A 16,408-nucleotide genomic window follows, 5' to 3' on the forward strand; every position below is an offset into this window, starting at 1 on the left:
GTACTGTCCAACCTAATAAGAGTTTAGACTGATTTATATTTAAATCTTGGCTGTGTAAATATTGTAAGAATTTATGAATTCAAATGTTTTGTAAATATTCAATAAATTTGGGAATATTTTTTAACTAAAGAATCTCATGTGATTTTATTTCTCTTCTTGCCTCCGGTATGGGTGAAAATTTAATTCCGGCATAATCTCACAAAACTAATTCCCTAAGTGTGCCAAGCTAAATGCTCTACGATATAGAGGAATTATCCTCCTCTCCATTAGTATGGCGGAGGAAACCCCTCTATTATATATATAACAAAATGTTAACATTATATCATTGTATCGTTGCAGATTCAGAAGACAGTTCCACCATGTCCAAGAGCTTCAGACTAGCTGATGTTGAGCGAACTTCACCATCAACATCACAGCACCTCACCACAACTGACTGGAAGTTATGCCTTATATGTCAAGAGGACAAGACGGAGACACTGACCAAACCTGACCAATCAAAGAGAAAAGACATTGGGAGTGGGTACAGTTCACTCGCAGAGAACTTGGTCAAATTCAGTGAACTTGGAGAGCTTCCAGGATCATTTCACCTGGAAAGACTCGATGATGGTCATGGCATTGAAGCTGCGATGGTTGCACACGGTGCAAAATATCATCAGACATGCAGGCTCCAGTACAACAACACCAAACTGCAGAGAGCACAAAAGAGAGCACTCAAGAAAGAATGTGAGAGCGATGAGGAACAAGCTGCATGCAAACGCACCAGGTTAAATTCACGCTCATCGAGTACAGAGAAGAAGGTCCCAGAAAATTGTTTCTTCTGTGAACAACCTGCTGGGGCTGACAGTCTTCGGAAAGCTGCAACATTCCAAATGGACAAACGGGTGCATGCCTGTGCAACCCTTCTTGGTGATACAGAACTGCTGGGCCGTCTCAGTGGTGGGGACATGATAGCGTTGGACGCCCAGTATCACCCACGGTGCTTGATAGGACTTTACAATCGCACAAGAAAGGCCCAGTCAACAGGATCACAGGACACAAAACAAGAGCGAGCAATGTCGGCAGTTGTCTTCGCTGAACTCGTCCTCTACATTGAAGAAACCAGACAAGATGAGGAGACGGCACCAGTATTCAGATTGGCTGACCTTGTCCAGCTCTATCAGTCCAGAATGGAACAGCTAGGAGTCCAGCTCGACACGAGAGTCCACTCCACACGACTGAAACAGAGACTGTTGGCTCAGTTTCCTGACATGCGGGCACACACCAAGGGGAGAGACATCCTGATGGCATTTGAAGAAGATGTCGGTGCTGCTCTTGCCAAAGCCTGCGAACTGGACAGTGATAGTGATGCAGTCCATCTTGCCCATGCTGCACAGATTGTTCGCCGTCACATGTTTGGAGAAGCCAAGCCCTTCACAGGATTCCCTGAAGTATGTCAAGAAGAATCTGTGCCACCGTTGCTGCTTGCCCTAGTCAGTATGATCCTAGAGGGACCCAGCATCAAGGAACAGATGGCAGACACTAACCCTGCAGCAATTGCCACAGCTCAGATACTGAAGTTCAACAGCATCAAACACAAGCGAACACGTGGCACCACATCATCCACCAGTGTCAGGCACAGTGTTGCACAGGAGACCCCACTTCCAATATACATAGGGATGATGCTGCATGCTCATACACGCAAGAAGGAATTGGTCGACAGACTGTCACACCTTGGCCTGAGCATCTCCTATGATAGAGTGCTCCAGCTCTCAGCACAGATGGGCAACAGTGTCTGCCAACAGTTTCACAGAGAACGAGTGGTCTAGCAGCACACGAAATAGCAGCTGGATTGGGACGAGAGAAGGCTCATGCACTGCCAATGTTCCACGCTCTAACTGGATGCGACACTGTGTCTAGTTTTCATAGACATGGCAAGAACACTGCGTGGGCAGTCTGGACGGTACTGCCAGAACTCACTGAGGCGCTGCTGCTGCTGTCCTCTGCACCTCGTGACATACCAGACGATGCAATGCGCATCATCGAGAGGTTCGTGATCCTGTTGTATGATCGAACCAGCAAATGCACAGACATTGACAAGGCCAGGAGGAAACTCTTCGCAAGGAAGAACAATGTGCAGCTCATCCCTCCAACGAAGGCAGCTCTGGAGGAACATGTCAAGAGGGCAGTGTATCAAGGTGGACATGTGTGGGGTCAGATACTGCTGCCAGCACCAGAGCTCCCTCCACCAACCAACTGGGGTTGGTCAAGGACTGGAGAAGGACAGTACACACCTTACTGGACCAGGCTAACTGAGGCAGCTCACAGCTGCATTGAGCTGGTTTCTTGCAAGTGCAAGAAAGGGTGTGTGAGGCGCTGCAAGTGCAAAAAGGCTGCCCTTCAGTGCACAGCCCTCTGTGTGTGTGAAGGGGACTGCACATGACGATGAGTCAACAACATACATGTACTTGTGGCAATGCTGAACTTGTTAACATGACACTGTTTATGTACACGTATCTTCAGTACCGGTATATACCTAGCCTCAGATACCAGTACACCTAGCCTCAAATACTAGACCATGTAGCATGTCAGTATTATACCTAAGACATTTACAGAACTAAGACATTCTTTTCAAAGTATTGTGTTGAATCCAATATTTGCCTAGATAATTTCCAAATAAAATTATATAACAGACTGTGATAGATAATATTAAGTTGAAATTGGTACCATTGGATTCCTTGCCCCCAAAAACATACATTTAGATACCAGAATCAAGTCAATAGCTGCATTACGTCCAGAGATAATAGCAAATGTAGATTTCAAGTGGCGGCCATTTTGAAATCCAATATGGCGGACATAAAGAGAGAATTTCAAGTGGCCCAATATCTGAAAATGTTCGCAACATATTAATGTACATTTGTGCCAAATTTGGTGCTTGTATCACAAAATGCACAACAGGTTTGCTATGCTGCTACACTACATGTCATTAAGTCGTTTCAGTCTGTAGATTTCCTTGTTGTCTATTATAAGATCCTTGACTGTTGCACAAAATAATGTGTATGCTTCTGAGTAGTTGGAGTCTCCTTGTTGCTCTGCATTAGGTGTTGTTGCTAGCTTGCCTAAATACTGGGTATACTCCTTGTAGCAGCGACCATGGTATTTTACCTCTATCGCAACACAATCGCGGTCTTGAATTTGAAGCAGCAGGTTTGTATTGTTGTTGTCTTTAGCAGCTTGCTGCAGTCTTGGTGCCTCAATTGTTGAGCACCTTGTTAGAGGCTCTTTTCTTCGGCCCCTTTTGCCTGTATTGATTGTTCTCTCTTTCTGACAAAGGATGCATATTGTTACAGACGTGGCTTGGATGTTATTTACCGAGCGGTTTTATGGTATGACCACGTCTGCACAAGTTACCCGATTGTGCCCGAACGTTGACTAGTCGCGCGATGCTGGCTCAATAAGAAAAAGAAGACACCCGGCTGGATTACAATAACACAATACGACACCAAGGTTTCGATTCTCAAGACCTCCGGAGGAGATTATATTCGTACGGAAAGGTCAGATTACAGGGGCTAGAAGTATAATCACAGAAAGACAGGCACTTAGACACACTCTTATATTAACCCCGGACAGACGACAGACAAACGGGACAACGGCTGACTCACACGGGGGTTTGATGGCTAGGAAAGGCAGGTATCGATGGCTCCAGGTCCTCCTGGGCTCGGGGCAGGGTACAGTACGGTCCGGTCCGGTCCAAAGATGCGGGGAGGTATCGTCGCGCTGGGGGTGGCGGTGGCTTCTCTCTCCAAGCTGAGGCGCATCTGACGTCACATCCGGCGCGGGGCCGCGTATATCCGGCGGGGAGTGACACGCCCTCGGCTCGTTAGCTCCGCCCCAGATGGAATCGGCACGTTGCTTCTCATTGGGTGCGTGGGGGGGTTACTGGCTCCGCCCCTGACGAGGAGCTGACAGCCAGCCCCTTCGGGGTAACGCCGTGGAGCGCATGGTCATGGCGGGTAACCGAGCCGGTGTGAGGACGCACACTCCCCGCCCCTCTGTTGTTGTAGTCGTAGTTGTAGTTGTAATTGTTGTTGTAGTTGTTGTTGTAGTTGTTGTTATTGTTGTTGTTTGGGGAAGAAGATGGGAGGAGGTATGGGAAAGGTCCTAAACTCACTACTGATGCCATATAATCACATTCTGGTGCAACGAAGAGTCATAATTAATGGAAACGAGGCCTTAACTGACATAGATTAAGAATAACTAGGAAGATGTCCGAAAGTTGTCTACGTGTGGTGCGGTGGACCTGGGCACGACATTTAATGGGGGAATAAGGGGAAGGTCGGCTCTACTGATTGTTATTTACATGCAATGGGACTAGGGAATGGGGGATTGGGGAAAGTTGGGGAGTATTGGAGAAAATAGGGGAATATTTACAAGCGGATATGGAGGCCAAATTCCATATTCGCAACATTGCACCCTTCTCTACCCTCGGGGCGTCCCGACCCGATAAATTTTTACCTACTTTAGTGTGGCACGCAATGTAGTTCCCTCTACTATTAACTCTACCCTGAGTGCGACAGTTTTACAGATATTCACAAATGAGTAAATATGTCCCCCTGCGACATTGCACCCTTCTCCTCACAGAAACACACCCACAGGATAACCGAATCCGGAAAGAATTCTCAAACTACACATACAGCCGGTAGGGAGCATTATTTACAAGATTACGCTGATATCTACACTACGATCCAGGACCTGTTTTTGGAGGAACACATGCAGATGTTATGCATAGAGAGAGCGCGCTTGCCAACATCGATACACCAACCCACGAGTGCTCTGTGGCCGACGGCCTTTAATAACGTGCAGAGCACCCTGTCCCAGCATCAAAAGCACCACCCCACCGCCAATCGGTGCAGTCACCATTGTTCATTGGAATAAAAATAAACTCGACAACCCCTAACCCTGCAGGTGTCTCTTGCTCTTCGTGTGGCCTTCAGTGGTGTTAATTAACAGTGGTTCACCTTTATGGCATAGGTGCCACGTTGACCCATAGGTCCATCCCCGGGTGGTGCTTGGCCGCAAACGAACTGCGGTCCATTGTGGGTGGCCACAAACATTGCGGTCCATATGGTGTATCGATCCCGGCAGCAAACAGCGAAAGTGCAGGCCCACAACTGCGCAGCCAGCACCTCTCTCTCCTCTCTCTCTACCCCAAAGCCAGATCCTCGGAGGTGGGAGACAAAAGAAGAAACAAGTGAGTAAGGTGGTAAGGGCGCAAAAGTGCACGCAATATAAGGTAATGCACACTGGGGGCACATGGGAACCAGGTGAGACAGGTACGTTCCTATCGTACGCCCCCCCCCCCACCAGGTAACCTACATGGCCCCTCCCTTACCCCTTACTGTATCCACACAACACAACACTACCCATAAACATCTACTTTACAAATCAACAAACATCCCTACTGTCTTCCCCGTTCCTCCCATAAACCAAATTCGTCTTCTCTCCCTCCTAACCAATCAAATTTGCCATTTTCAACTCTCATCAAAATTTGCCATTTTCAACTCAACATCAAAATTTGCCATTACCAATTCATCATCAGTCCCTCCTAGGGAGGGAGAGATGGAATCACCCCAATGTCTCATCCACGTCGTGATGCGTCTCACAAATCCTCACAGCAATCTCATTTCCTGCACAAAACAAAGAAAACACAGGTGTGGAGTCATCATCATCACCACAGGTAAGTGGCTGCGTATGGTGCGACAGGTTCATCAATCCTAACTATCTCCTAAATGACTTTAACAACTTTACACTACCCGGGGTCTTTCTCCGGCCAAACCATTGGCCCTCTTACACTATGGGTTCTAAAAACCAATTCCCATTGGCCAACTGTGGTGCTCTTCAATTTGGGGTCTCACTCCCCCGATTCATCTCCCGGTGCCCTCGTACAATTTCTGGGCTGCGACGTGTACCTCTCCCAGTGGGTCTACCCACCTGCACACCTCCACCACTGCAGTTGCCTCCGAGCTTACCTGCTCCTTACCCTAACCTAACTACCAGGGGAAGGCCCTCTGGCTCTCTCCCCACTCCGTGCCCTCTCTGGCACTGGGCCGCCCGATCCACACCCGGGATCCTCAGGCACCCACTCACAACTACCGGCTCCCAGAGCCCACCTGCGGCCTCACCTGGCCGACATCCTCACAGTGGTGGAGTGCCCAACCAACTACACACACTAACAGGCTACACGCCCAGCCATTTCCACAACACTAATGCACCCATTCACAACACCATTCTGCAACCGCACCACAAATGCCAATATCCAACCACAATTTACCTGCACCCTCTACCTAACACTTACACTACCCGCCCCGGGTGCTCGTGAAAGGGGTCCACTCTTCCCCCATCCACACCTTCGCACCATGCACACCACTCCGTACCACTCACTCCAACTCTCTCCACACACCTGTACCTGCACACCTGTGCTCTCACACCTGGTGCCACCTGCACCCTTCTCTCCCCAAGCGCATTCGCGCTGATCCACACACTCACTACTCATACACTGCTCCACACACCTGTCCAGTTGCACACCTGTGCAATCACACCTGTTCAATTCTCACAAACACGGCATCATCTCAGCTAACTACTCCCTTCTGAAACTTGCGCTTCCCAGTCGTCCCTTTAAACTATTGCGCTCCCTCGTCATTATCATCCATACTAATCTACCTGCGTCCCCACTACAGGTATCAGTCACTAACTAATCTTAACGTTACCTAATGTCATCTTCTAGATCCCTACACACAATATCCTAACCCACCCGGGCTAGTTTTCACTGCCATACACCCCATAAGCTATTGCGCATTTGCCCCACTATGGGAAGGGTGGCAGGGATGCCACCCTCTCCCACCGGGCCTATCGCTCCTCAATCCCCCAGTCCTCTGGCACTAATAAGCCCCCCTTATTCAGAGGTACTGGGTCCCGCCTCGGCATCTAAAGCCGAGGCAATCCACGGGGGCGCCTGCTCGCCGGTGTAAGGTCTTATCCGGTCGGCGTGGACGATCCGAGGAAGGGCTCGTGGCCCCATTTTGATCTTAAAGACCACGTCACAGATTTGCGACAGGACGACTCCTGGGCCTTGCCAGGGGGAGGTGAGTTTTGGGCACCTTCCCTTCCGCCTCCGGGGATTAAAGAACCAAATCTTCATCCCCGGAGCGTATTGACTCCCCTGGCTCCGGTCGTCGTACCTGCGCTTCATCTTTTCCCCCGCCAGATGGAGTTGGCGGCGGGCGAAGGCATGGACTAGCTCCATGCCTTCCTCTAGGTGACGTGCGTACCCCTCCCTCGGCGGGTTAACCACTGTGTCTGGCACGGGACCGCATAGCAAGTCGGCGGGAGCCCGTAACTCCCGCCCATACATAAGCAACGCTGGACTGCATGCGGTGGCCCCGTGCTGGCTGGTTCGGTAGGCCATGAGCAAGTAAGGGAGATGTTCGTCCCAGTCATCCTGACGGGTGGTGGTGAACAGTGCCAGTTGTTGGATTAGAGTTCGATTGAATCTTTCCACCATCCCGTCAGATTGAGGTCTTAAAGGCGTTGTTCTGGTTTTCCGAATTGACAGGAGACTGCACACATCTTTTAGCAATTTGCTCTCAAAATTTCGTCCCTGGTCGGTGTGCAACTCCTGTGGAATCCCATGCCGGCACACAAATCCTTCCACGAAGGCCTGCGCTACCACCCCTGCTTCTTGGTTGGGGAGGGCGTAGGCCTCCGGCCACTTGGTGAAATAGTCCATTACAACGAGGATATACTTATTACCTTGGCGGGTGCGGGGCAGCGGTCCTAGAATATCCATAGCCACCCGCTCAAGGGGGGCCCCCACCTGATGTAATTGAAGGGGGGCCCTCATCCTCCGTGCTGGTCCCTTTTTGGCAGAACAGGCGTCGCATCTCCGACACCAGTCCTGTATGTCGCGCCCCATATTCACCCAATAGAACCTCCGGCGGACCCGAGATATTGTCTTTGTCCTGCCCAAATGGCCGCCGGAGCGGGTACCATGCACCTGTTGCAATATGACGTTCTTGAATTTGTCAGGGACTATCACCAGCCAGGAAGTTCGATCAGAGGGAACCTCCACCCACTTGCGATACAAGATGTTGCCTTTCAATTCCAGGGTCTGCCACTGAGCCCAATATGCCTTTGTTTGTGCCCCGAGGGGGGTGACCTCTTCCCCCTTTGGTCTTTGCCCCAATTTGACCCATTGGAACACCGGCCCCAGAACAGGATCCTCCTGCTGGGCCGTGCTCCAAGCCAACTCTCCAAATTCCTCGTCCGCGGTTAGTGGCAAAATTGGCCCTCTCACCCGGGTTGCCCGGACGACGAGAATCGGGGCGGAATCGCCCAATTGCTCCCTCTCCTCGTGTCTCGCACAAAATTTACAGTTTTCCCCCAGACAAGGACGCCGAGAGAGTGCGTCCGCATTACCATGGGCCTTCCCGGCCCTATGGGCCACATCAAAATCGTACTGCTGCAACTTTTCCAACCACCTTGCAATTTGGCCCTCCGGTTCCTTGAACCGAAGGAGCCATTGCAAGGAGGAATGGTCAGTTCTAACCAAAAATTTCCGCCCGTACAAGTACGGGTGGAAATGGTTCATGGCAGCCAGCATAGCCAATAACTCTTTGCGAGTGACGCAATAATTTCTCTCGGGCCTACTTAAGGCCCGGCTATAATAACCAATCACTCTCTCCACGCCCTCCTGTGTCTGAGACAAAACTGCGCCCAATCCTTCCTGGCTCGCATCCGTGTCCAGGGTAAATGTCCCGTCACCAGTGGGGTAAGCTAGAAGGGGTGCGGATGTTAGACACCCCTTCAATTTTTGGAAGGCCTCGTGGCACTCCCGTGTCCAATTAAATCGCGTCCCCTTCTCCGTAAGCCGGTGGAGGGGACGGGCCAACTCCGCAAATTTCGCCACAAAGCGCCGGTAGTAGGAGCAGAGTCCCAAAAATCCCCGCACCTCTTTGATGGTACGTGGTGCGGGCCACTCCTCTACCGCTTTAATTTTGTCTGGGTCTGTTTTTACCCCCTCGCGGCCAATCACGTGACCTAGATAGGCCACCTCTCTTGCAAACAAAGTGCACTTACTCGGGTTCAGCTTCAACCCTGCCTGTCTGAGGCACCCGAACACCTGGTCCAAATTAGCTAGTGCCTGGGGGAACGTTTGGGCATGTACCAGGACGTCATCCAGGTACACCAGGCATGATTGCCATGGCATGCCGCCTAGTACATGCTCCATCAATCTCTCAAAGGTGGCGGGGGCGTTACACAAACCAAACGGCATCACAGTAAACTGATACAGTCCCTTACCTGTGGAAAATGCCGTTTTCTCCTTCCCTGCCCTATCCATCTCCACCTGCCAATACCCACTCTTGAGGTCCAAAGTTGTGAACCAATTTGAGCCCGCAACGGCATCGAGGGTGTCATCAATCCTTGGCAGGGGATATGAGTCCTTGAGTGTCACGTTGTTTAGCTGGCGATAGTCCACGCAGAACCGCGTGGTCCCATCCTTCTTTTTGACCAGCACAACAGGTGACATCCAAGGACTTCCCGAGGGCTCGATCACACCTGCGTCGAGCATTTTTGCAACCTGCTCGTCAGCTTCCGCCCTCTTGCTCCAAGGGAGCCGTCGGGCGGCCTGACGAATAGGCCGGGCCTCACCGGTGTGGATCTGATGTTTCACCAGGCCCGTACGTCCAATATCCTCGGTGGACAGGGAGAAGAGGTCCAAATGGGACCCAACCAGTTTGTGTAAGGCCTCCCTCTGGGTACCTCCCAACTCTACGCTGCTACGATTTACCATCTCGCAAATGGGATCGGGCCAATTCCTACTTGTTATTGAAGGCTCCCCCCGGGGTCGGCTCGGCTGGACGTTCTCGCCCCTCACTGTCGCGACTTCCTCAACGGGGGTGCAGCCAGCTACCCTCGTGCCCCTTACTATAGTGCGTGGTTCTGTACTCATATTTATTACTCGGACGGCCACTACCGGTCCGTCCGTTTTTACAAGGGTGCGGCCCACGATTAAACCCGGTATGGACTGCGCTGCCACCGGTTCGACCAGGCCGCAGGACTCCTGCCATGTTGGGCGAGCTGCCCATCGGGCCGGCACTATCGCCTCGGCCCTTGGGGGGATGGTCACGGCCTCGGAAGCCTCCAGCTCCGCTCTCTCGGCCGTGCTCACTCCCCCTAACGGCAGCTCTTCTACTCCCACCTGCAGGATCCCCCGGCACAAGTCGATTTTACAACCGCTGGCAGTCAACAGGTCCAACCCTATTAAACATGGGTCGCACACCTCCGCCACCCAAACATCTATCTCCCTCCTTACCGACCCTAACTTGAGGGTCACAGAACCACGCCCTATGATCGGGGCCGTTACCCCGGTAGCAAGCTGCAAACTATAATTTTGCAGGCGCTGGATCTTATCCCAGCCACCTGCGCTCGAATCAAGGACCACAGGGCTGATGATCGTGGCGCTAGCTCCTGTGTCCACTACGGCGTCTACCCCCACGCCGGCAATTTTGCATCTAATTGTCAGGCTACCGGTTCCAATTTGGCCACAATAAATGACCTGTCGCGTCAATGAGGGCTCTCCTCCATCCTCTGCTGCCGAACACCGCCCTACGTGCCCGACACCTTCTAGTTTCCCGGGGTCTGGCGGGGGGGTGTCTGGGGTCGGCTAACCCGCTCCCCCCTGGGCGGAGTTGAGGACCTCAACTGCCGGGGATCATCCCGGCGCGCGTTTCGACAGTGCCGCGCCAGGTGACCCAGGCGGTTGCAGGTATAGCACCTCACCTGGTAAGGTGCTTGCCTCCGGAATTCCAAATTCCCCCCCCTGTAGGTCCGAATTGGATTACCCGCTCGTGGTCCACCGCGGGCCACCTCCGGGGCCGCCTGCCATGGTCCAGGTCCTGCCAGGCGCTGGTCCACCAGCCTCCGGACCATGCCCGCCAGGTCAGGACCCACGTCGGGGGCGGGCCCCCTAAGGGGTCCGCCCTCCATCGGGGGTCCCATCTGGCGGACCGCCATTGCGAGACGCTCGCCCCCCCGGGCCAGGGGCCTCGCTGCTTCCCAACGGGCCGCAGCGTCAGCCGCCTGGCTCAGAGTCTGCGGGCGCCACATGGCGAGCTGTTGCCGGAGCTCAATATTCGGGAGGGCCTGGATAAAATGGTCCAGCGCCAGGCTTTCCCGGGAATCCGCTGCCATGCTAGCATGTGCGATCCCCACTGCGCGGCGAATGTCGTGGGCAAGTTCCCCGATGGCTTCCTGGGGCTTGCGCTTTCGCAGCGCGAGCTGAGCTTTAACAAGCTCGCTCTGCTGTTCTATTCCAAATCGATTAATTAGGGCGTCGCGGAGGGCTGGCAGGGTGAGAGCACCCGCTGGTAATGCCGTCAGCACCTCCGCCGCCGCGCCGCGCAATGCGGCCACCAGGTGTACTCCACCTTCGTCCTCACCCCAACCGTTGCCCTTACACACACAGTCGAACTGCGCCAGGTACGCGCGTAGATCACTCTTGCCGTCATACGGCGCGAGTGGGACCTTGTGGGACCACCTCATATGTGAGTCGTTGCCCGCCTGCCGGACCCCGTGCGTCGCCCCTTGCGGGGTCAGCGCGGGGCCGAACCGGCCGGGCCCCCACAGTACACTACCCCCAAGGGGCTCTCGTGCCTCCCCGGTCCCTCCAACAACTACCCCTGTTGGTGTTGATGCATGGGTCACACCTCCGCAACCCGCTACCCATTCCATACCACCACCACCACCACAACCTTGCTCACCCACACCTCGCACCTCTCGTTCCATACCCTCCGGACCAGCCATACACCTCACTCTTGGCCTCTCACGAACATCCGGGTCTATCTCGACCCCCAAGCTTATTAAATCACCTGGCGCATCATACGCACGACCATATTGGTCACCACTTACACCGGGTCCTCTTTCTCTTCGCTTCTCCTCCATCACCTGCGAATCCCTCATCCGGTTAATGAGCACATCATCACGATCCGAACACAGACTTTGGACCAATTCTTTTACTTCCTCCTTTATCTCTTTCTTATCCTCTCTCCGTCGCTTCTTAATTTCGCTCACCCCTTCTTCCACTTCTTCTAATTTTTGCTTCATCCCCTTCATCTCTTCGTGCGCCCCTTTAAGTTCTTCCTCTAGCTCCACTTAATTTTTTTCTATGTGCTCCCGCACCTCCCGCTCTTTAACCTCCATTACCTCTACCACCTTGTCCATTTTCCTCGTCAGGTCCTCATGTACCGTCTGACACTCTTTTTTAATTACCCCTACGTCCTTTTTCATCTCCTTCTGTGTCGATTTTAAACCCTCTATTACCGCTGTGTTCTTCTTTACCTGGTCCCCCAACTCCTTTTGTCCCACTGTCAGTTGTTCTACTCCCAGCGTCAACTCCTCTATACCACCTTGCAATTTTACGGTCCCCTTTCTCACCTCTTTCTCCATGCGCTCCTTACAGTGCCTCACCTCCTCGCGCACTCCTCCGACCTCCTCACTCACTCCTCTTCTGATCTCCTCTCCCATCACTTGCATCTCCTGCCCAGATGCCACCCTCATCTGCTCCATTTCCTCCCTGTGAGCATCCAGTTTGGTTTCTACCCCCATTCTGACCCCCTCTATCTGCTGCTCCATTTGTTTAACTTCCCTTTCCGCTTGGTCCCTCATGTCCCTCAATTTGCCTTCCATACTGTTTTCTAACCCCTCTAACCCATTTTTCACTCCCTCTATCTGATTCTCCTGGGCAGCCATTCTATTTTCTACCCCCGTTAACCCATGTTTCACCTCTTTTATCCCGTTGTCTAACCCCTCAAAATTATTGTCTAACTTCCCAATTTTCTTGTCTAACTCCTCAAAATTATTGTCTAACTTCTCACCGGTACCCCTCGCTTCGTCCCTCATTACCCCCAATTGCTCACTCCGAGCCCTCGCTTCGTCCCTCATTACCCCCATTTGGTTTTCCAATCGCTCACCCTGAGCATCCATCCGGTTTCCCAACCGCTCATTATCAGCCCTCGTTTCCTCCCTCATTTTCTCGCTATTCTTGGCCATAAGGGCCTTCATTTGTATGAAAAAAAGGCCCCAATCCATCGGGGGCACTGCCACGGTCGCTGGCGCGGTGATCAGCGAGGCGCCATTTTGCGCGCCCGCTTCTTCGTGCGTGACGGCGCTATTTTGCGAACCTGCCGCCCTCACTGCTTCGCTCTCCTCCTGTCCCTCATTTTGGTCCTGGATCGACCCTACCTCACTCTCCTTTACCGGACCCCAGCTGTCTTGATCCGCCATAGCGCGACTTTCAAAATTCGGTTTTTTTTTTTGTTTTTTTTTCGTAAAACAAATTCAAATTTCGCCGTTATAATTTCGCGCGGGAAACGCGCTCCAAATCGATTCGGTCGAGCGCCGTACGCGCTCCGGCTCGATTTTCCCTCCCAAAATTTGGGCCTAACTAATTTAGTCCCGGGTTCGAATTCCACTCCTCGACACCAATTGTTACAGACGTGGCTTGGATGTTATTTACCGAGCGGTTTTATGGTATGACCACGTCTGCACAAGTTACCCGATTGTGCCCGAACGTTGACTAGTCGCGCGATGCTGGCTCAATAAGAAAAAGAAGACACCCGGCTGGATTACAATAACACAATACGACACCAAGGTTTCGATTCTCAAGACCTCCGGAGGAGATTATATTCGTACGGAAAGGTCAGATTACAGGGGCTAGAAGTATAATCACAGAAAGACAGGCACTTAGACACACTCTTATATTAACCCCGGACAGACGACAGACAAACGGGACAACGGCTGACTCACACGGGGGTTTGATGGCTAGGAAAGGCAGGTATCGATGGCTCCAGGTCCTCCTGGGCTCGGGGCAGGGTACAGTACGGTCCGGTCCGGTCCAAAGATGCGGGGAGGTATCGTCGCGCTGGGGGTGGCGGTGGCTTCTCTCTCCAAGCTGAGGCGCATCTGACGTCACATCCGGCGCGGGGCCGCGTATATCCGGCGGGGAGTGACACGCCCTCGGCTCGTTAGCTCCGCCCCAGATGGAATCGGCACGTTGCTTCTCATTGGGTGCGTGGGGGGGTTACTGGCTCCGCCCCTGACGAGGAGCTGACAGCCAGCCCCTTCGGGGTAACGCCGTGGAGCGCATGGTCATGGCGGGTAACCGAGCCGGTGTGAGGACGCACACTCCCCGCCCCTCTGTTGTTGTAGTCGTAGTTGTAGTTGTAATTGTTGTTGTAGTTGTTGTTGTAGTTGTTGTTATTGTTGTTGTTTGGGGAAGAAGATGGGAGGAGGTATGGGAAAGGTCCTAAACTCACTACTGATGCCATATAATCACATTCTGGTGCAACGAAGAGTCATAATTAATGGAAACGAGGCCTTAACTGACATAGATTAAGAATAACTAGGAAGATGTCCGAAAGTTGTCTACGTGTGGTGCGGTGGACCTGGGCACGACATTTAATGGGGGAATAAGGGGAAGGTCGGCTCTACTGATTGTTATTTACATGCAATGGGACTAGGGAATGGGGGATTGGGGAAAGTTGGGGAGTATTGGAGAAAATAGGGGAATATTTACAAGCGGATATGGAGGCCAAATTCCATATTCGCAACAATATATTAGGCAACACATATTGGGATCTGGCTGAACATTTGGGCTTGCCTAAGCTGGAGCGTAGAGCACGTTTCTTGACTGGTTGTGGGCCTTTATGCACCTTGTCAATGTTGACGTTGATGTCATTGCATGTTGAAGCTGCAATAAATACACATAAAAGAAAACAATTAAAATTATGTGAGTTTAAAATGTCTAGACCTCAAGTCATGGTTAGCCCGACTAGATTCCCTACCCCCCCCCCCCCCCCCTTCCTCAGACTTCCTTTTAAAAATTTATTTGTTTCACCTCGGCCCAACCTCCTTGCATAAATATTGGACAGTTCCTTCAATTCAAAATCGTTCGACTACACACAAAATCATTTTACATATACCTCACAAAAAAAAAAATCAAACTAAAGTTTTGAAGCATTGTCATGATTTATTAATTCAAGTTATTCAACCTACCAGTATTGGCTGCATTTTCTTCTCTTTTTCATGCTGCTTTGCACCCTGCTCACTCGTTGTTTATCGGTAAATCGTGAATAACACACTTGATGAAACGCTGCATCGTGCGGTATAGCTATAGCAGGTATTGTTACCATACTGTTGCCACGTTCGCCGAATTCGTCAGCGTGGTTCTTCACGAAATTTCTCGCAATTTCAGCTTGATCACCTTCTAAATTCTGCCACGTAAGAACAAATTGCAAATATCGCGGCCATGTTATATCACTAAAAGGTATTAAACTTGATCTTTTGGCCGGAGAAATGCACATATAACAGCGTTTCTTGCTCCCACCCTCGTCACCGTCGCTGCTACTGGAGGCCGCCATTTTGTTTACTCGCAGTCGGAAGCCCAGACATCGTACGTAGCGCGAATAAGCGCGATCCTCATTGGTCAATACATCGAAATGCGTTCGAGGCTAAACGGAGATTTTGGAAATAAAATTATAAATTTCAACATTATATTACAGACTAACGTACCAGAATCTGACTTGTGAAAAGTCATGAACATTATTTCTTAATTTTTTCTATATTATCATGCCAATTTGATGCCCACGCCCACCCGATTTTCAGCTCATGAAATGAAAAGCTGGAATACCTGACAGTCTACTGTGGAGCTCTCTCGATCTTCAAAACGTGTTTCGACGAGGATTAGTCGACGAACGAGCGGGAGAATCGCAGACGTGAGTTTGAGAGGATTCAAAGGGGGAAACAAGGCTCGAGTGACGAGAATAGACGGGTGAGGGCGCTGTGCTCGGGCAGCCGGGGCTCCTCGCCTCATCCAGCCAAGATCACGGCCTGTCCGGGCTCGCGGGACCCAGCGAGCTCTTGGGATGGACACGCACGATCGAGGACGAGGCCCGAGGACGAGGACGACGACTCAGGCCATGGGCGAGAAGGTCGACATAAACTCGGCGAGCGCTGCCGAGCTCGAGAAACGCCTGGTCGGCGTGGGGCCCCACAAGGCGCAGGCCATCGTTAGCATGAGGACGGTAGGCCTCGTTTTTCACACATTTAATCATTTATTCCTCTCGGACAAGACATGTCCATGTTGTACACGCCTCGTGCTGTCGTCACGGCCGTTATTTACGGTTCTAGTTGCCGAATTTTCGGGCCTTCGCTGAATCACCTTCGTTTTTGGCGTTTTCCGTTTGGACTGTGTCTGCCTCGGTTTGTCCTTGTCTGCGGTACACAGTGGTACAAGATTGCCCGGAGAGTGAGTGCTTGAGTCATTATCGACATATTTATATTTTGAGGATGATAAAGCGAAAGGAAGAGCCCGTGT

At 51.8% G+C, this 16,408-nt stretch overlaps 1 protein-coding gene across 1 annotated transcript in view; it reads left to right on the top strand.

Moving 5' to 3' along the window:
• The first annotated feature begins 15,694 nt into the window (after window positions 1-15,694).
• LOC144893601 (uncharacterized protein HI_1008-like) overlaps window positions 15,695-16,408 on the top strand; it is a 58,376-nt gene continuing 57,662 nt past the window's right edge. The window contains exon 1 of the mRNA XM_078784207.1: window positions 15,695-16,115. Within this exon, the coding sequence (XP_078640333.1) occupies window positions 15,957-16,115 (159 nt within the window). The 5' untranslated portion in view covers window positions 15,695-15,956. The remainder of the gene's footprint in view (window positions 16,116-16,408) is intronic.

The sequence above is a fragment of the Myxine glutinosa genome, chromosome 1, assembly GCF_964187855.1.
Source record: "Myxine glutinosa chromosome 1, kmMyxGlut1.1, whole genome shotgun sequence".
Classification (NCBI taxonomy): domain Eukaryota; kingdom Metazoa; phylum Chordata; class Myxini; order Myxiniformes; family Myxinidae; genus Myxine; species Myxine glutinosa.